The sequence below is a fragment of the Molossus molossus genome, unplaced genomic scaffold (assembly GCF_014108415.1).
Source record: "Molossus molossus isolate mMolMol1 unplaced genomic scaffold, mMolMol1.p scaffold_m16_p_2, whole genome shotgun sequence".
NCBI classification, from domain to species: Eukaryota; Metazoa; Chordata; class Mammalia; order Chiroptera; family Molossidae; genus Molossus; species Molossus molossus.
This window is the reverse complement of record NW_023425355.1, coordinates 39,602,931-39,623,361: the sequence shown is the minus strand read 5'-3', so window position 1 is coordinate 39,623,361 and position 20,431 is coordinate 39,602,931. Positions and strand designations below refer to the sequence as shown.

Here is a 20,431-nt window from a genome sequence, read left to right as displayed (position 1 = left end):
AAAACAACATGCAATGATCTGAATTATACTTTATAGGGTTTTAAAACCAGAAGGAACCCTAAAGATCTTATAATCCATTTATACCATGATTTTCAGATATAAGAACAAAGGCCCTCATAGGGGGAAGTTAAAAGGCAATGCTAGGCCTAGAACCTAGATGTCCTGACTCTTAATCCTGAGCTCCTTCTTCTACAGTAGAGTTGCATTTTGTGTAAGTTTAACATAAAAACATCAATAGACACTACATAGTCATAAAAATAAATACTACAAAACTGTCTCATATTTGCACACATCATTACATGCTGAATATTACTATATTCATTATACATTGCATACTGCTACATAGGGTTTCATACTTAAGAATTACATAAATAGTATTTAATTGTCAATATATAAGATTTTCAAAAGTACTATTTTTTTACTTTATTTATTTATTTTTTGTTACAGATGTTTCTCCTTTTCCCCCCATTGACACCCTCCTCCTCCTCTTTCCACACTCTGTCCCCAGATTTGTTGTCCATGTACATAAGTCATGCTTACATGCATATAAGTTCTGTGGTTTATCTCTCCCCCAACACCCCCTATTCTGGGGATTGTCAGTCTGTACCCCACTTCCTCATCTCGGGGACTACCCCATTCCACAGACTGTTATGTTCATTATATTCCACAAATAAGTGAGATCATATGATACTTGTCTTTCTCTGTTTGGCTTGTTTCGCTTAGGATAATACTTTCCAGGTCCCTCCATGTCATGTCAAAGGATAAGAGATCTTTCTTTCATACAGCTGCATAGTACTCCATTGTGTATATGTACCACAGCTTTGTTACACATTTGTCTAATGATGGACATTTGGGCTGTTTCCAGATCTTACCTACTGTAAATAGTGCATCTATGAACATGGGGGTACATATATTCTTTCTGATTGGTGTTTCAGGATTCTTAGAGTATATTCCTAGAAGTGGGATCACTGGGTCAAATGGAAGTTCAATTTTCAATTTTTTGAGCTAACACCATATTGTTTTCCATAGTGGCTGCACTAGTCTACATTCCCATTAGCAGTGTACTAGAGTCCCCTTTTCTCCACACCCTCACCAACACTTGTTGTTTGATGATTTGTTGATGGCGGCCATTCTGACAGGTGTGACGTGATACCTCATTGTTGTTTTAATTGGCATCTCTCTGATGATTAGTGAAGTTGAGCAGTTCTTCATATGTCTCTTAGCCATTTGTATGTCCTGTTTGGAGAGGTGTCTATTTAGTTCCTCTGCCCATTTTTTAATTGGGTTCTTTGTTTTCCTTTTGTTGAGCTGTATGAGCACTCTATGTATTTTGGAAATTAACCCCTTATCTGATATGTCTTTGGCAATTATGCTCTCCCATACAGTGGGTAGCCTTTCCGTTTTGATGATTGTATCTTTCGCTGTGCAGAAGCTTTTGAGTTTGATGTAGTCCCATGTGTTCATTTTCTCCTTTGTTTCTGTTGTCTTAGGTGTTGTATCAGTGAAAATTCTGCTGCGTATGATGTCTGAAATTTTGTTGCCTACATTTTCTTCTAGGATTTTTATGGATTCATGAGTCACATTTAAGTCTTTTTTCCATTTTAAGTTTATTCTTGTGTATGGTGTAAGTTGATGGTCTAGTTTCATATTTTTGCATGTAGCTGTCCAATTTTCCCAACACCATTTATTAAAGAAGCTGTATTTACTCCATTGTATGCTCTTACCACCTTTTTTGAATATTAATTGAGCATAATGTTTTGGGTCCATTACTGGGTTCTCTTCTATTCCATTGATCTATGTGCCTGTTCTTCTGCCAGTACCAGCCTGTTTTGATTACAGTACCTTTGTAGTATAACCTGAAATCTGGTATTGTGATCCCGCCTACTTTGTCCTTTTTCAAGATTGCTGTGGTTATTTGGGGTCTTTTGGGGTTCAATATGAACTTTTGAAGTATTTTTTCTAGTTCTGTGAAGTATGTCGTTGGTATTTTGATGGGGATTGCATTGAATCCATAGATTGCTTTGGGTAGTATGGACATTTTAATGATGTTAATTCTTCTAATCCATGAACAAGGTATGTGCTTCCACTTTTTTATATCTTCCTCTATTTCTTTTTTCAAAGACCTGTAGTTTTCTGTGAATAGGTCCTTTATTTCTTTGGTTAAGTTTATTCCTAGTTATCTTAAATTTTTTGCCACAATGGTAAATGGGATTGTTTTTTAGTTTCCCTTTCTGTTAGTTCATCATTGATGTATACGAATACCCTTTCTTTCTTTCTTTCTTTCTTTCTTTCTTTCTTTCTTTCTTTCTTTCTTTCTTTCTTTCTTTCTTTCTTTCTTTCTTTCTTTCTCTTTCTTTCTTTCTTTTTATTTCATCCACACCCAAGGGCATTTTTTCCATTTTTTGTTCAGATAGATTGTGAGGGAGAGAGAGAGAGAAACTTATATGTCAAAGGGACACATCGAGTGGCCGCCACCTGCATGACCCAATCAGGGACAGGGACAAATTGCAATTGAGGTACGTGCCCTTAGCTGGAACTGAACCTAGGTCTCTCTGGACCGTAGGCTGACACATTAACCGCTGAGCCAAACTGCCAGGGCTTCCATCGATTTCTTGATGTTAATTTTGTAACCTGGAACTTTCCCAAATTTATTTATTAAGTCTAGTGAATCTTGATGGAGTCTTTGGGGTTTTCTACGTATAGTATCTTGTCATCTGCTAATAATGACAGTTTCAATTCCACCTTCTAATTTGGATCCCTTTATTTTTTCTTCCTGTTTGATTGCTGTGGCTAAGACTTCCAGTACTATGTTAAATAAGAGTGGCAAAAGTGGGCTTCCTTGTCTTGTTCCTGTTCTTAAGGGCAATGCTTTTAATTTTTACACTTTGAGTATGATGTTGGCTGTAGGTCTTTCATATATGGCCTTTATTATGTCGAGATATGATTCCTCTATTCCCAGATTGCTGAGCGTTTTTATCAGAAATGGCTGCTGGATTTTGTCAAAGGCTTCTATTGATATGATCATATGATTTTTATCTTTTATTTTGTTTATGTGATGTATCACATTTATTGATTTGAGAATATTGTACCATCCCTATATCCCTGGAATGAATTCCACTTGCTCATGATGAATAATTTTTTTGATGTATTGCTGGATTCGATTTGCTATTATTTTGTTCAGGATTTTGGCATCTGTGTTCAACAGAGATATTACCCTGTACTTTTCTGTCTTTGTAGTGTCTTTTTTTAGCTTTTGAATTAGAATTATGCTGGCCTCATAAAATGAGTTTGGAAGTCTTCCTTCTTGAATTTTTTGAAATAATTTGAGGAGAATGGGTATTAGTTCTTCTTTGAATGTCCAGTAAAATTCCACGAGAAGCCGTCCGGGCCTTGGCTTTTGTTTGCTTGGAGAATCTTGATTACATGTTCAATTTCTTCTGTTGTTATTGGTCTGCTCAAGTTTTCTATCTCTTCCCAGTTCAGTTTGGGATACTATGTGTTTCTAGAAATTTGTACATTTTGCTTAGATTGTCAAATTTGTTGCCATATAATTGTTCATAATATTTGTTAACAATTCATTGTATTTCTGTGGTGTCAGTTATTATTTCTCCTCTTTCATTTCTGATTTTGTGTATTTGGGTTCTCTCTCTTTGTTTCTTGGTGAGTCTAGCTAAGGGTCCATCAATATTGTTTGTCTTTTCAAAGAACCAGATCTTTGTTTCATTGATTCTTTGAATTGTTTTTTGGTCTCCATGTCATTTATTTCTGCTCTTATCTTTACTATTTCCTTCCTTCTACTTGCTCTGGTGTTTTCTTTTTATTTGCTTTCTAGTTCTTTAAGTTGTGAGGTTAGATATTCTATTAGAAATTTCTCTTGTTTCTTGTACTAGGCCTGTATTGCTATGAACTTCCCTCTCAGAACTGTTTTCACTGCATCCCATAGATTTTGTGTTGTTGTGTGTTTATTTTCATTGGTTTCCAGAAAGGTTTTAATTTCTTCCATGATCTCCATGATAACCCATTCGTTGTTCAATAACATGCTATTTAGCCTCCATGTTTTCAAATGTCTTTTCATGTTCTTGTTGCAATTGATTTCTAGTTGCATGCCATTGTGATCTGAGAAGATGCTTGATATGATTTCAATTTTCTTGAACTTGTAGAGACTTATTTTGTGCCCTAACATGTGATCTATGTTTGAGAATGTCCCATGTGTACTTGAGAAGAATGTGAATTCTACAGTTTTGGGGTGTAATTTTCTGTAGATAACTCTTAAATCCATTTGATCTAGTGCTTCATTTAGAGTCTGTGTTTCCTTGTTATGTTTTTGTCTGGATAATCTATCCAGTAATGTCCGTGGGGTATAGAAGTCCCCTGCTATGATTGTATTGTTGTCGATTTCTGTTTTGAAGTCCTCCAGAAGATTTTTAATACATGTTGGTGCTCTTATATTGGGTGCATATGTGTTTATCAAGGTTATAACTTCCTGTTGGACAGATCCTTTCAATATTATGTAGTGGCTTTTTTGTCTCTATTTATGGCCTTCATTTTGAAATCTATTTTTATCAGATATGAGTATTGCTCTCCCAGGTTTTTTTTTTTTTCTTTCCCATTGCTTGGAAGATTTTTTTTCATCCTTTCACTTTCAATCTATGTGAGTCTTTTGTTTTGAGGTGGGTCTCTTGTAAACAACATATATATGAGTCATGCTTTCTTATACAGTCAGCTACTCCGTGTCTTTTTATCGGAGCATTCAACCCATTCACATTTAAGGTGATAATTGATATGTACTTATTTATTGCCATTTTTGTTTGGTGTGATTCTATTTTTCTTTCCTTACTTCTACTAATTACAGCATTCCTTTTAAAATTTTTGCAATGCTGGTTTGGTGCTTGTATTCCCTTAACCCCGCCCTCCCCCCCCCCTTTTTTTTTTGTCTGGGTAGGTCTTTATTTGACTTTCTATTTTGAATGACTACCTTGCTGGGTAGAATAGTCTTGGATTCAGATCCTTGTTTTTCATGACCTTGATTACTTTATGCAGTTCCCTTCTGGCCTGCAGTATTTCCTTTGAGAAGTCATCTGATACCCTTCTTGGGGTTCCTTTTTAGGTAACCTGTTGCTTATCTCTTGCTGCTTTTAGGATTCCCTCTTTGTCTTTACTTTTTGGCATTTTGATTGCTATGCGTCTTGGTGTGGGCCTGTTTTGGTTCTTTTTACTTGGGGCTCTCTGTGTTTCTTGAACTTGAATGCCTTCTTCCTTCACCAAATTAGGGAATTTTTCTGTCACAATTTCTTCGAATAAATTCTCTAACGCTTGCTTATTTTCTTCTTCTTCAGGGACTCCTATGATCTGATTATTATTATGTTTTCAGTTGTCCCAAAGTTCTCTTAAGCTGTCTTTCTGTTTTTTAATTGTTTTTTTCCTTTTGGTTTTCTGATTGGTTGATTTTTTCTACCCTGTCTTCTAATTGACTCTCCGGTTCTCAGCTTTCTCTAATCTGCTATTTAGACCTTCCAATGTGTTCTTTATTTCTGATATGTAATTCTTGATTTCTTCTTGGTGGTTTTTAATTTCCAATTGGTTGATTTTCAGCATCTCTATGTCTTTACTGATGCTGTGGAGCTTCCTCAGGATCATGGCTGTGAATTCTAGCTCTATTAACTTGCTCAACTGCATTTTATTTGTCTCATTTTGGTAGAGGTCTCTTGTTCTTTATTTGGCTTTTGTTTCTGTGTTTCACCATTTTGGCTATCACAGCGGACTTTGGAGCCTGCCTAATTTTTCCTGTGTGTGTTGGTGTTCTGCTATTTGTGGCTCCTCTCCTGGGTTTGGATGAGTGAGGGAGGACCCAAGTTAAACACCACTGTCAAGTCTTCCTTTCCTGGGTAGAGTTGCTAGCCCAGGAATGGTACAGTTATCCTCTAGCTTTTTGCCTGGAGGCTATCAGTAGTGGTTACTTGAAGAGCCTTGGGTTCTCAGTTGAATGAAAAACTCTCTCATGTGCTCAGCTTAAGAGGCTTTCCTGAGGGTGAGGCTGATGCTGGTTGTTAGTGAGCCTCAGTTTGCATTTCAATGGCCCACCTGGGTGAGGATGAATCTCTGAGGGAAGGGCTGCCATCTTTCCCAGAGACCTGGGAAGGAGCAATATGGCCACCGTCTTTCGTGGCTGCAACTCAGCAAAAGCTCTGAGCCCCTTCCAAATCCCGAGTGTCCCCACAGTTCCAGGCCAGTCCACCCTCCCTCTGTCAGAGCCCAAGGTGAGTGTCTGTGGCTATTTTAGTGTCTGTCTCGTCTCTGTGCTGTGGAACCACTTCAGAGTTTAACCCGATGGTGCTGCTCACAGCCAAGACCATTGCTGTCTGTCAGCTCCCAGCCCCCCTCTAGTGCCTCTGCAATCCTACCAGGATTGAGTCAGTGTCCCTGGTTATATGATCCTTGCAAGCTGCACCTCTGTTGCTTTTTCCAGTCGATTTGTCTTTATTTTAGTTGTAATTCCAGTTTGGTCTTGGAAGATGGTCTGTGTAGCTTCCATTCACTCCACCACCATTTCTATTTTTTCTTTTAAATAGGAGCTTATTAAGATATAATTCACATAGTCTAAGTTACCATTTCTTGAAGTGTATAGTTTGGTGGTTTTTAGTATAGTTACACAGTTGGGCAGGAATATATTCATCACCCCCAAAAGAAGCCTTATGTCTATTTTTAGTCACAACACCTTTCTCCTCCACCCACCTCCTGGAAGCCACTAATCTATTATTGTCTGTTTTTTATTAGTTAGTATATATTGAACATTTTGTATATATTTTTCTCTGAAAACTGCATTAGTTGGATCACACAACTTTTGCTATATTATTTATTTCATGTGTATTTGTCTTAAGAGTATTGTCTAGTTTCTCTTATAATTTATTCTTTGACCCATTAGCTATTTAGCAGTATGTTGTTTAATTTTCATATATTTTCTAATTTCCCAAATATATTTCTTTTGCTTTCTAATTTAGTTCCACCATAACTAAAAAGCATATTTTTTATGATTTCAGAACTTTTAGATTTATTGACAATTGTTTTATGAACTAACATATAATATATACTGCAGAATGTTTCATGAGCACTTGAGAAGAATGTGTACTCTCCTGTTGTTGGATGGAGTTTCTAGAGATGTGTAATTGTAGAGTTTTTCAAATATTTTCTTTCCTTGTTGGTCTTCTGCCTAGTTATTCTATCCATTATTGAAAGTCCAGGGTATTGAAGTTTTTAATTATTATAATTGAATTGTTTATTTCTCCCTACAGTTCAGTCATTGCTGCTTCATGTATTTGGGTACTATGCTGTTAAGGCGCATATATAATTATATTTTTTAATGTAGTGACCCTTTTATCATTATAAAATGACTTCCTTTTTCTCTTTCTTTCATTTTTTTTTTTTTTTTTTTTTTGTGTGTGTGTGTGTTTTAAAGTATATTCTGATATTAGTTTAGCCACCTCAATAGCCTTTTGGTTACTAACTGCATGGTAAGTCTTTTTCCATCTTTTTACTTTCAACCTATTTGTGTCTTTGAATCTAAATTGTGTCTCTTTCTAACAGTATAGAACTGGATCATGTTGTTTTTTTTTTTTTTCTTTAATCCATTTTGCCAGTTTTTTCCTTTTCATTTGGGTGTTTAATGTATTTATATTTAATGCAATTACTAGAAAAAGGGGAATTACATATAGTATTTTGCTATTTTGCATTTGTCATATCTTTTTTGTTCCTTTATCCCTTTATTTCTGCTCTTTTGTGTTAAATAAATATATTTCCAGTGTACTGTTTTAATTCTCCTGTTGTATTTTTACTAATTGTATTTTGTGTGTGTGGTTTTTTTTTTTTTTTTTTTTTTTTTTTTTTTAGTGTTTACTCTAGGGATTACAATCAACATCTTAATAAAATTTACTTTGAATTACTATCAACTTAATTTTAATTTTATATAACATTTTTCAATAGTATAGCATTGTTCCTTTCCACCTTCTTTTTGTGTTCTTATTGACATACAAATTATATCATTGTATATAATAAGCCCACCAACACATTTTTATAATTACTGTTTTATGCAGTTGTCTTTTGAATTGGATAATAGAAGAAAAGTGTACAAAAATAAATGTGTACCATCTGCTATACTTACCTTTACTAAGGTTCTTTATTTCTCATGTGGATTTGAATTACTGTCTATTGTCCTTTCATTTCTCTCTGAAGGATTCTCTTTAGTATTTCTTATAGGACATGTTTCCTACTAATAAATAATGTGTCTTTGTTTATCTGGGAACTATCTTGATTTATCTTTTATTCTTAAAGAATAATTTTGCTAGTTTTCCTTGAATGTCTTGATCCATTAAGTCTCCCAGCTTTACTGAGGGCTCTGTGTATGTGCTGAGGCACAATTTCAATGCTGTGTCAGGGCATTTACAACTTTGTTTTAGCTTCAATTGCTGCTTGCACAGGTTCACAAGGCCTAACAGAGGTGAGAGATTAGGGGCTTTTAAAGAATTTTCTGAGAATATACAAAGTGTTGTAGCCTGGCTTTAGAGATTACTGGAAATATGTTGACATGTTTTATTTATTTATTTATTTATTTATTTATTTATTTATGTTACAAATGTTTCTCATTTTTTCCCCATTGACACGCTCCTCCACTCCCCCCTCTTGCCCCATCCCCAGCTTTGTTGTCTATGTTCATTGGTCATACATATATGCAAGTAAGTTCTGTGGTTTATTTTCCCCCCCCAACCCTACCACCTCTGAGGCTTGTCAGTCTGTACCCCACCTCTATGTCTCTGGGTTACTTTTGTTCATCAGTTTGTTTATTTCATTATATTCTACAAATAAGTGAGATCAAGTGATACTTGTCTTTCTCTGCTTGGCTTGTTTCACTAGAATAATACCCTCCAGGTCCTTCCATGCCATCTCAAAGGATAAGGGATCTTTCTTTCTTAGAGCTGCACAATATTTCATTGTGTACATGTACCACAGCTTTTTTATCCACTCATCTACTGATGGACATTTGGGTTGTTTCCAGATCTTAGCTATTGTAAATAGTGCTGCTATGAGCATAGGGGTACATATATTTTTTCTGATTGGTGTTTCAGGCTTCTTAGGATATATTCCTAGAAATGGGATCACTGGGTCAAATGGCAGTTCAATTTTTAACTTTTTGAGGTAATACCATATTGTTTTTCACAGTGGCTACACCAGTATGCATTCTGACCAGTAGTGACCCCTTTTCTCCACACCCTCGCCAACACTAGTTGTTTGAGGATTTGTTGATGGTGGCCATTGTGACAGGTGTGAGGTGATACCTCATTGTGTTTTAATTTGCATCTCTCACATAATTAGTGATGTTGAGCATTAAATAATATGTCTCTTGGACATTTTTATGTCCTTTTTGGAAAGGTGTCTATTTAGGTCCTCTGCCCAATTTTTAATTGGGTTCTTTGTCTTTCTTTTGTTAAGTTGTATGAGCACTCTATATATTTGGAAAATTTACCCCTATCTAATATATCATTGGCAATTATGCTCTCCCATACAGTGGGTTGCCTTTCCATTTTGATGATTGTATCTTTGCTGTGCAGAAGCTTTTGAATTTGATGTAGTCACACGTGTTCATTTTCTCCTTTCTGTGGCCTTAGGTGTTGTATCAGTGAAAATTCTGCTGCGTATGTCTGAGACATTGTTGCCTGCATTTTATTCTAGAATTTAATGGATTCATGAGTTACATTTAAGTCTTTTATTCATTTTGAGTTTATTCTTGTGTGTGGTATAAGTTGGTGGTCTAGCTGCATTATTTTGCAAGTAGCTGTCCAATTTTCCTAACACCACTTATTGAACACACTGTCTTGACTTCACTGTATGCTCTTGCCACCTTTGTCAAATATTAATTGAGCATATTGTCTTGGGTCAATTTCTGGGTTCTATGTTCTCTTTCATTGATCTGTCTGCCTGTTCTTGTGCCGGTACCAGTCTGTTTTGATTACAGTGGCCTTGTAGTATAACCTGAAATTCAGTAATGTAATGCCTCCTACTTTGTTCTTCTTTTTCAAGATTGCTGTGGCTATTCAGTGTCTTTTTTGGTTCCATATGAACTTTTGGAGTGTTTTGTCTAGTTCTGCAAAGTATGTCATTACTATTTTGATGTGGATTGCATTGAATATAGAGATTGCTTTGGGTTATATGGACATTTTAATAATGTTAATTTTTTTAAATCCATGAACAAGGTATATGCTTCCACATTTTTATATCTTCTTCTATTTCTTCTTTCAATTATCTGGAGTTTTCTGCAAATAGGTCCTTTACTTCTTTGGTTAAGTTTATTCTTAGGTATATTAATTTTTTTTTTTTTTTTTGCTGCAATGCTAAATGGGATTGTTTTCTTAGTTTCTCTTTCTGTGAGTTCATCATTGGTGTATAAGAATGCCATTGAGAATGGATAAAAAAGCTGTGGTACATATACACAATGGAGTACTACGCAGCTGTAAGAAAGAAAGATCTCTTGTCCTTTGAGACTACATGGAGGGAGCTGGAGAGTATCATCATGAGTGAGGCAAGCCAAACAGAGAAGGACAAGTATCATATGATCTCACTTATTTGTGGAATATAATGAACATAACAGTCTGAGGAATGGGGTAGTCCCAGAGACGCGAAAGTGGGATACAGACTGACAATCCCCAGAAGAGGGGATGGTGGGGGAGAGATAAACCACAGAACTTATATGCATGTATGCATGAACAGTGGACATGGACAACAAACTGGGAACAGGGCAAGGAGGGATGGAGAGTGGGGAATCAGTGGGGGGAAAAGGAGAAACAACTATAACAAAAATTAATTAAAAAAAAGAATGCCATCGATTTCTTGACGTTAATTTTGTATCCTACTACTTTGCCAAATTCATTTATTAAGTCTAGTAATTTTTGATGGACTCTTTGGGGTTTCTACATATAGTATAATGTCATCTCCGAATAATGACAGTTTCACTTCCCTCTTTCCAATTTGAATCCCTTTTATTTTTTCTTCATATCTAATTTCTGTGGCTAAGACTTCCAGTACTATGTTGAATAAGAGTGGCAAAAATGGGTATTTCTATCTTGTTCTGTTCTTAAAGGGAATGCTTTTAATTTTTGCCCATTGAATAAGATGCTGGCTGTAGGTCTTTCATATATGGCCTTTATTATGTTGAGACATGATCCCTCTATTCCCACATTGCTGAGTGTTTTTATCAGAAATTGGTGCTGAATTATGTTGAATGCTTTTTCAGCATCTATTTATATGATCATATGGTTTTTATCTTTTCTTTTGTTTATGTGGTATATCACATTTATTGATTTGCAAATATTGTACCATCCTTGCATTCCTGGGATGAATCGCATTTGATCATGATGAATAAATTGTTTTGATGCATTGCTAATATTTTGTTAAGAATTTTGACATCTGCATTCATTAGGAATATTGACCTGTAGTTTTCTTTCTTTGTTGTGCCTGTATCTGGTTTTGGATTTAGGATCATGCTGGCCTCATAAAATGAGTTTGGAAGTGTTTCATCTTCTTGGATTTTTTGGAATAGTTTGAGGAGAACGGGTATTAGATCCTCTTTGCATGTTCAGTATAACTCCACTGTGAAGCCATCTGGGCCTGGGCTTTTGTTTACTAGGAGTTTCTTGATTATAGCTTCTATTTCTTTTGTTGTTATTGGTCTGGTTAAATTTTCTATCTCTTCTAGGTTCAGTTTTGGGAATCTGTGTGTTTCTAGAAATTTGTTCATTTCTCCTAGATTGTCCAATTTGTTGCCATATAATTGTTCATAGTATGTTTCGATGATCCTTTGTATTTCTGTGGTGTCAGTTGTTACTTCTGTTTTATTTCTGATTTGTTTATTTGGTTTCTCTCTTTTTGATTCTTGATGAGTCCATTGATCTTGTTTATCTTTTCAAAGAACCAACTTTGTGTTTCATTGATCTTTTGAATTGTTTTTTTTTTTTTTAGTCTCTATGTCGTTTATTTCTGCTCTGATCTTTACTATTTCCTTCTTTCTACTGGCTCTAGGTTTTTCTTTTTGTTTACTTTCTAGTTTATTAAGTTGTAGGGTTAGAAAATCAATTAGAAATTTTCTTTTTTTCTTGAGGTAGGCCTGTAGTGCTATGAAATGCCTCCTCAGGACTGCTTTCGCTCCATCCCATAGATTTTGTGTTGTTGTGTGTTCATTTTCATTTGTTTCCAGGAAGTTTTTAATTTCTTCCTTTATCTTGTTAGTAACCCATTTGTTGTTTAAGAACATGCTATTTAGCCTCCAAGTGTTTGCATTTTTGTGAGTTTTTATTGTAATTGATTTCTAGTTTCATGCCTCTGTGATCTGAGAAGATGCTTGATATGACTTTAATTTTCTTAAATTTGTAGAGACTTGCTTTGTGTTCTAACTTGTGGCCTATCTTTGAGAATGACTTATGTGCACTTGAGAAGAATGTATATTCTGCAGCTTTGGGATAAAATATTCTGTAAATATCAATGAAGTCCAACTAATCTAGTTTGTCTTGTAAGGACTCTATGTCTTTGCTAATTTTTTGTCTAGAAGGTCTATCCAGTGGTGTCAGTGATATGTTAAAGTCATCCACTATGGTCGTGTTGCTATTGATCTCTCCCTTGAAGTCCTCCAGAAGATTTTTAATATAGTTTGGTGCTCCTGTATTTGTTGCATATATGTTTACCAGGGTTATATCCTCTTGTTGGATTGCTCCTTTTAATATTATGTACTGACCTTCTCTGTCTCTTATTATGACCCTTGTTTTAAAGTCTGTCTTGTCAGATATGAGTATTGCTACACCAGTTTTTTTTATTTTTTTCATTTCCATTTGCTTGGAAAATTCTTTTTCATCTCTTCACTTTTACCCTGTGTGAGTCTTTTGTTGTGAGGTGGGTTTCTTGTAGACAGCATATATATGGGTCATGTTTCCTTATCCAATCAGCTACCCTTTGTCTTTTGATTGGAGCATTTAAGCCATTTACATTTAAAGTAATTATTTATAGATATTTATTAGTTGCCATTTTTATTTTATGCCTGTGCCCCCCCCCCCCCCGTTTCTTCTGCTTCTTACAACAGTCTCTCCAGCATTTTTTGGAGTGCTGGTTTGTTGGTGGTGAATTCCTTTAGCTTTTTTTTTTTTCATTTGTGAAAATCTTATTTTTCCTTTAATTTGGAATGGTAGCTTTGCTGGATAGAGTAGTCTTGGATTCAGACCCTTCCTTGCATTACTTTGTACACTTCATGCCACTCCCTTCTGGCCTGCATTGTTTCTATTGAGAAATCAGCTGACAGTCAAATGGGAGCTCCCTTGTAGGTAACTTTCTCTCTCTCTCTCTCTTGCTTTCTTTAAGATTCTTTCTTTGTCATTAATGTTTGCCATTTTTATTATGATGTGTCCAGCTGTAGGTATTCTGGGGTTCATCTTGCTTGGGACTCTCTGTGTTTCCTGGACTTGTGTGACTTTTTCCTTCACCAGTTTAGGAAAGTTTTCTGTCATCATTTCTTCAAAAAGGTTCTCTATTTCTTTCTCTAATTCTTCTCATTCCAGTATCCCTATAATGCAAATGTTGTTACATTTTGTATTGTCCCATATCTCCCTTAAACTTTCCTCTTGCTTTTTAAACTTTTTTTTCCCATTTGCTGCTCTATTTGAGTGTTTTTCTCTACCTTTTCTTCTAAGTCATTGATTCAGTCTTCAGCTTCTTCTAATTGATTATTGAACCCTTCTAAGTTATTTTTCATAACCGCTATGTCATTCTTTATTTACTCTTGATTTTTTATGCATCACTTCTACCTCCTTTTTTAAAGCTGAAGTAGTTCCCAGTGAGTCTGCATAATTCTTAAGTTGCTTGTAATTCTCAACAAATTGTTTGAGCACCCTTAAAATCATTGCTCTGACAAATTGCTGTCTTCCATTTTCTGTAGTTCTTTTTCTGGTGATTCCTCTTTTTCTTTCCTTTAGGTGTTGTTTCTTTGTCTCCCCATTTTAGCCATCTGGTAGCTCTAGACCTGCTGTGAGATGTTTGGATGTATATGCAGCTCACTGTATATCAAATAAGGCTATTGTGCCTCCCAGATTGTTTTGTTGTGTGTCACCTCTTGCCTGCTGTGGATCCTGAAAGATAGACTACTGGGGGCCAGTATTGCTGTGTCTTGTTAGGTACTGCTGCTGGATCATGTGGGCCCCTCTGGAGCTGTGTTCCCAGCTGGTTACTGGTGCCACCTGTAGCTGTAGTACTCAGGCCCTGTTGGAGCCGCACTCCCTGCCTGTACTGTGGTCAGCTGGATCACACAGTCCCTTTGGAGACCTGACTCCACACCAATCTTATGGGTATCTTGGTTGCACAGGCCTCTCTGGTACCCCTGCATCCTTCAGGTCCTGTGGGTAGCTGGATCACACAGTCCTTTCAGAGACCCAGCTCCACGCCTATCTTATGCGCAGCTGGGTCGCACAGGCGTCTCTGGTCCCCCAGAATTCTGCAGGTTCTGCGGGAAACTGGGTAGCACAGTTCCTTTGGAGGCCAGGCTCTATGCCTATCTTGTGGGCTGCTGGGTCGCATAGACCTCTCTGATGCCTCACCACTGTGCAAGTCTGCAAGTCCCGTGGGTAACTGGATTGCACAGTCCCTTTGGACACCTGGCTCTATTCCTATCTTGTGGGCAGCTTGGTGCACCCGCACCCCGCAGGTCCAGCAGGCAGCTGGATGGCACAGTCCCTGTAGAGACCCCTGCTGCCCTGTGGGGCTCAACTCCTGCTCAGCCTTTGCTGTAGTTTTTGGGGATGGGTCTCAGCTGCTGGCCTGTGCTTCTGTTGCCTGGGGATGGATTCTGCTCCTGAGCATCTGTTGCTGGGGGTATGTCTGGACTCTGATTGGGCTACTACTGTGGGTGATGGTGTTGGGCTCCCGGCCACTGTGGCTTCTGCAACTGGCACCTTGGCAGCTCCACTACTGTGCACTGTTCTGTGTTGACACAGAGTGTCCACTGGTACAATGGTGCCAGGTGTGCTGGTGGGCTCAGGTTGCTGGGCCCTAACCGCTCCCACTGCCTCCTTGCAAGGAAGACCAGGGATCTTCCAAAATGGTGGGACCTCCTTGAGGAGCAGAAAGAAGGGCCCTGAAGAGCCGCTTACTGAGGTAGCCGGGTGCTCCCTGTCCACAGCACAGGAACCTTCTGTTCCGTGTCTGCACTGCATGAGTTTGGTTGTCCACCTTCACATCCACTCACACTCTTTCACACACTAGTTCACTCTTGCACACTCACCCTCCCTCCGGTCCTTCCCGCCACCATCTTTCATGTTGGCGTGTTTCAAAGTGCCCTATGGACATTAATTCCCCAGGTTTTCCTTTTAAGGTTTTAAGCAGCTTCATTTTCCCTAAACATTTCTCCCACCTCAAGAAGCTGTGATTTAAAGCAATTGCAGATGATTAATGCTCCCTGAAAAGGCTGTTCACAGGGAATGTGCTCTGAGTTAGGGTAAACAAAAAGACCCTTACAAGTGTGAGTTTCCAGACATGTCGAAAAGCAGCAATTATCAGGGACTGGGGAAATTTGGGGAGCTCCAAGCCCATTCTGCATTGTCCAGTGGCTGCTAGGGTGCGGTTTTCAAGATACTATACTGATAAGGCTATTAGTTTTCAAAGCTACCTTTGATCTGGGGAAAGGTAAAATGGAAATAAGGTTAGTAAAAGCACCACACATCTTGGTATTTTTACTGAGATATATCCATTTTTCTTGAATAAACAGATTTTTGCAACCATTGTTTAATTTCTAGAATTCTGAAAGTGTTGATTTTGACAATTTTTCCAGTGTTACTACATTTATGTAAAAGTAGATTTTTAGAGTATTTTTTCACCATTATGGAAGTCTAGAGCTCAAAGATACTTTTGGTTATGTTCAATTTTTACTTTGCTCAAGTAATAAAGAACTAAGTCTCTTCAGCGATGCAACGCCATTCTATGCCACTTCAATTCCATTTTACACATTTTTATTGCATTCTTATTGTTTCTTCATCCTTGTGCTTCCTATATGTTTATCAGTTTTCTAGAAAATCTTGCTTGTAGTTTAAAACAAAACAAGGTTGTCAAATCCTACCTATGTCCTGGTTGTTTTTGGATGAATCACTGATGTAAAAAAAAAAAAAAAATGTTTCTTATGCCTTTAAAGGGTTGTACATTAAACAACCCACCCCCTTAAAAAAAAAGAAAACAAACAACAACAACAACAAAAAAAAAACAAGACTGTGTAGCAGAGACCATATATGGCCAGCAAAAAGAGCCTAAAATATTTACTATCTGGCTATTTACAGAAAAAATTTGTAAATCCTTGACTTACAGTGAAGGAATGGCAGGGTGGTGAGAGGTGAGTCTATTTACTATAGTTGCCTTCGTTGTGTTTTAATGATTTAATATTCCCTTGAGAGTTCCAAATAATATTCTCAGAGCTGGAAGAGACATTACAGATTGTCCATTCCAAAGTCCGCCTTATTTGATGAAGAAATCAACACTCAAAAGACTTATTCAGTGTTATAGTACTAATTAGCCAGAATTAAAACCTCATTTTTCTGAATATATTTTACTCTTCTTTCCATTCTAAGATGCTTAAAACTTTCCTGCCCCTCTGTTCCATCAAAAATATTTTTTAAGTATTAGATAAATAAGTCATTCTCCTTGTCATTCTTGTCCCTCTTTCTCATTATCACTTTCTCTTCTACCTCAAAAATAAGCTGTATTCTCCAATTTTCTTGAACAATCCTCTATCGAAGTTCTCTGTCTCCATTTTACTAAAGTAGGTCTTTTAAATATCCACAGAATTTCCTAAACTTTTCTAGTTTCCTTTAGTATATTGCTGATAACATGAATAAAAACAGTGGTTTCCAAATTGGGTTTCATTTGGAAGTGGGTGAAATTCTGCCTCCCCCATGTCTGGTTCAACTAGAACAATTAAACTTTTTTTTTTTTTTTATGTATTGGGCATCAAAGCAAATTACATATGAACAGAGGATTTAAAATGAGAAAAGAGAGAGATTTAGAGAGAAAGATAGATTTGAAAATCATTGATTTACCCGATGGGTAAAGTAAGTCCAAGAAGACTCACAAGATCTCCAAATAGAGTTCTGGGGACAATGGAAAAAAAAAAAAAACAATGCCATATCATCCCCCCATTTTCTCAAGACAATAAACAAGGCTTGGGACAGTATTGGAGCCATGAATCCTAATTGTTGAAAATAGAAGCATTACGAAATAAGTTGGAAATATGTAGATAAGGTACATTTTCTGGGCTAAGCATTTGTTCAGGCAGTTTTCTCAGAGCCTGAAATAAACCTACATATATATTCATAACTAATTTTTGACAAAGGTGCAAAAGGCAGTGAATGGAGAAAAGGTAACCTTTTCAATAATTACTGCTGGAGCTCTGGCAGGTTTTGCTCAGCGGTTAGAGAGACCTAGGCTTGGTTCCCACTAAGGGTGTGTACCTCGGTTGCAATTTGTCCCCGGCCCTGGTTGGTAGTGCAGGTAGCAGCCACTCAGTATGTCCCATTCACGTTGATGTTTCTCTCTCTCTCTCTTCCTCTCTCTCTCTCTCTCTCTCCTTCCCACTCTACCTGAACAAAAAATGGAAAAATGTCCTCAGGTGAGGATAAAAATAATAATAATAATAATAATAATAATAATAAAAGTAATTACTGCTGGAGCAATTGGGTATCCATAGGCGAAAATGAATAAATAACCCCAACCTAGATGTCATATGTCATGCAAAATTAACTCAAAAATGGATTTCAGATATAAATGTAAAACATTTAGAAAGAAAACACAGAAAGAAAATCTTCTGATCTTCTGCTAGGTAAAGAATTCTAAAACTTGATAACAAAAGCACACCTAAAGGAAAAAAAAAAAACTGATATATTGGACCTCATCAAAATTAAAAACTTTTTCTATAATAAAACTTTGCCAAGGGTAAGAAAAGACAAACTGCAGACTGGGAGAAAATATTTGTAAGCCACATATCTAATCAAAGACATACATAGAATATAAAATTAACTGTTAAATCTCAACAGTAAGAAAAATCCAATTAGACAATGAACAATAGACATGAAGAAACATTTCACTGAAGAGGAACTACAGATGTCAACTATGTACATGAAAAGATATTTAATACCATTCATCATCAGGAAAATTAAAACCACAATGAGATATCAATACAAACCCTTAAGAATGGCTAACATAAAAAATAATGAAAACACCAAATACTGGTGAGGATGTGGATAAACTGAATCACTAATACTTTTCCAGTAAGAGTGTAAATGGTATATTCATTCTAGAAAACAATATGGAAGTTCTTACAAAACTAAATATGCAATTATTATACTATTCAGCAATTATACCCTTGACTGTATCCCAGAGAAATGAAAACTTATATTCACACAAAAATCTGTATGTGAATGTTTCTAAAAGCTTTATTTGTAATAGCTCTAAGTTGGAATCATCCCACGTGCCCTTTAATGGGTGAATGGTTACATACTGTATGGTCCATTTATATAACATTCTTGAAATGTCAACATTTTAGAGAAGGGAAACAGATTATCGCTTACCAGAGCTTAGAGATGGGAGAGGATTAGATGTGATATAAAGTTGTAGCACAAGGGAGCCTGAGATACAGTTCTGTGTTTCAACTGTGGTGATCGTCACACAACTATGCACATATGGTAAAATTGCATACAAATACACACACACACACACACACACACACACATACATACACAAGTAGATGGAAAACTGCAAGATGTTACCATTGAGAAACTGAGTGAAGAATACATTGGTACAAGGATATCTCCCTGTGCTTCAACTTCCTATAAATCTATAATTATTTCAAAATAAAATTAGGGAAAATATTAATTAATAAAAAAAACCAAAGCAGTTTTCAATAATCTTGTCCATTTCAGAGCCCAAGCTGTTATGAAAAGGAGAATTAACTTTTTCTCTTATCTTCTTGTAGGACCTGTATCTGCCTCTGTCTTTGGATGACTCAGACTCACTTGGTGATTCTATGTGAAGGAGGAGAGCATGTTCAGAGTCCAGAGTACAAATCCAAGCTTACTGTTACAATAGGGTACTTCTGCTCAAGTGTCCAACAGGGCTACTGGTGCTTTCAAGTTTTTATTTTGTTGTTGTTATTTTTTAAAACACACTGTAATATGTTGGGTTTATTTTCTTGTGATTTCTCCTCTGGGCCACTGATATACAGTTACCAATTATAAGAGATAGATTGATAACCATCCTTTGGGGTAATTTCCCAGGGATACGAAATGTGCTAGTCCATGACCTTTCTATTGAAAACACTTAGGCACCTGCATTATTTTCCCCAGTCTCACTTTGCTTATACATGACAGTCTTCCTTTCATAGAGGATTGTTTACATGCACCGCACTTAAAATGTGTGTGGGGAGAAAATATCATTGGCAAATCCAAGAGTGACAAACATAAGTATCCCTTGTCTCTCAATCTCAAGAATGATGTAAGATCCTGGGAGGATGGCAAGGCAGATCCCTGGTCTTGTTCTTTACTCCTAATTGAACACTCTGTTTGTTGTCTAACACCAATTCTGGCTGTCACTGGGGAAAACACTAGCAACTTATATTTCTGACACCAGATGCTTAGGACCCTGATACAGGAGTGGCTAAAACAGACTAGGCAGAATTGGGAACTCTAAACATCTTAGTAGAGTTTATAAAGCATAGTTACTTTATTGTCAACTCCTTCACTGGAGCAATTTAGAACCAATAAGCAGTTAATTAGAGTTGGGGGTGAAGGATTTTATATATCTGATTCCTCTAGGAGGCTGTCCAACATAACAAGTTATTACACAAACTGAATGGTATCCATCTATCTCTGTTCTATTGAATGCCTTGTAAACAGCCAACACTGAAAAAACTGTGAGAATTTGTTTTCAGGTCTGACACCTTTCAGTCACGTTTTATAGCAAGAAACCAATATCCTTTTTATAAAACCTCATGTCTGTATTTCAGGAGCAAACTCTTCAGGCTCCTTTTTTTATAAACTGGTGATTTTTCTTTTGTCTAAAAAATACATGCAGAAAATTTACCAAAAAAAATAATAATAATGCAGAGCAACATAGTTTAGAAGTCATGCTGTTACTGCCAAACAGAAACCTACAGGGAAAAAAAAAACAAAAAACAAAAAACAAAATAAATAGCAGAGGCCAATTCAATAGAATCAGTTTTTTGATAACTTTTAAACAGTTATGCTTGCATTAACAATTTCAATGTGGACCAGACATTCTAATTATATTTTAAATGAAATGTTATGGCATAGTTTAAGCAACTCTTTTTTATCTATAACCCTGATATTTCATACTGAAGGCACAGAAAACTTTA

At 36.5% G+C, this 20,431-nt stretch overlaps 1 protein-coding gene across 2 annotated transcripts in view; it reads left to right on the top strand.

Annotated features, from left to right (window-relative positions):
* The window catches only part of DCX (doublecortin), a 221,148-nt gene extending 201,000 nt beyond the window's left edge, over positions 1 to 20,148 (top strand). Inside the window, exon 7 of one of the 2 annotated variants that reach the window (XM_036271267.1) lies at positions 19,034 to 20,148. In XM_036271267.1, coding sequence (XP_036127160.1) covers positions 19,034 to 19,090 — 57 coding nt within the window. In that variant the 3' untranslated portion in view covers positions 19,091 to 20,148. The remainder of the gene's footprint in view (positions 1 to 19,033) is intronic. The other variant, XM_036271266.1, reaches the window with a different exon arrangement.
* Positions 20,149 to 20,431: the final 283 nt, after the last annotated feature.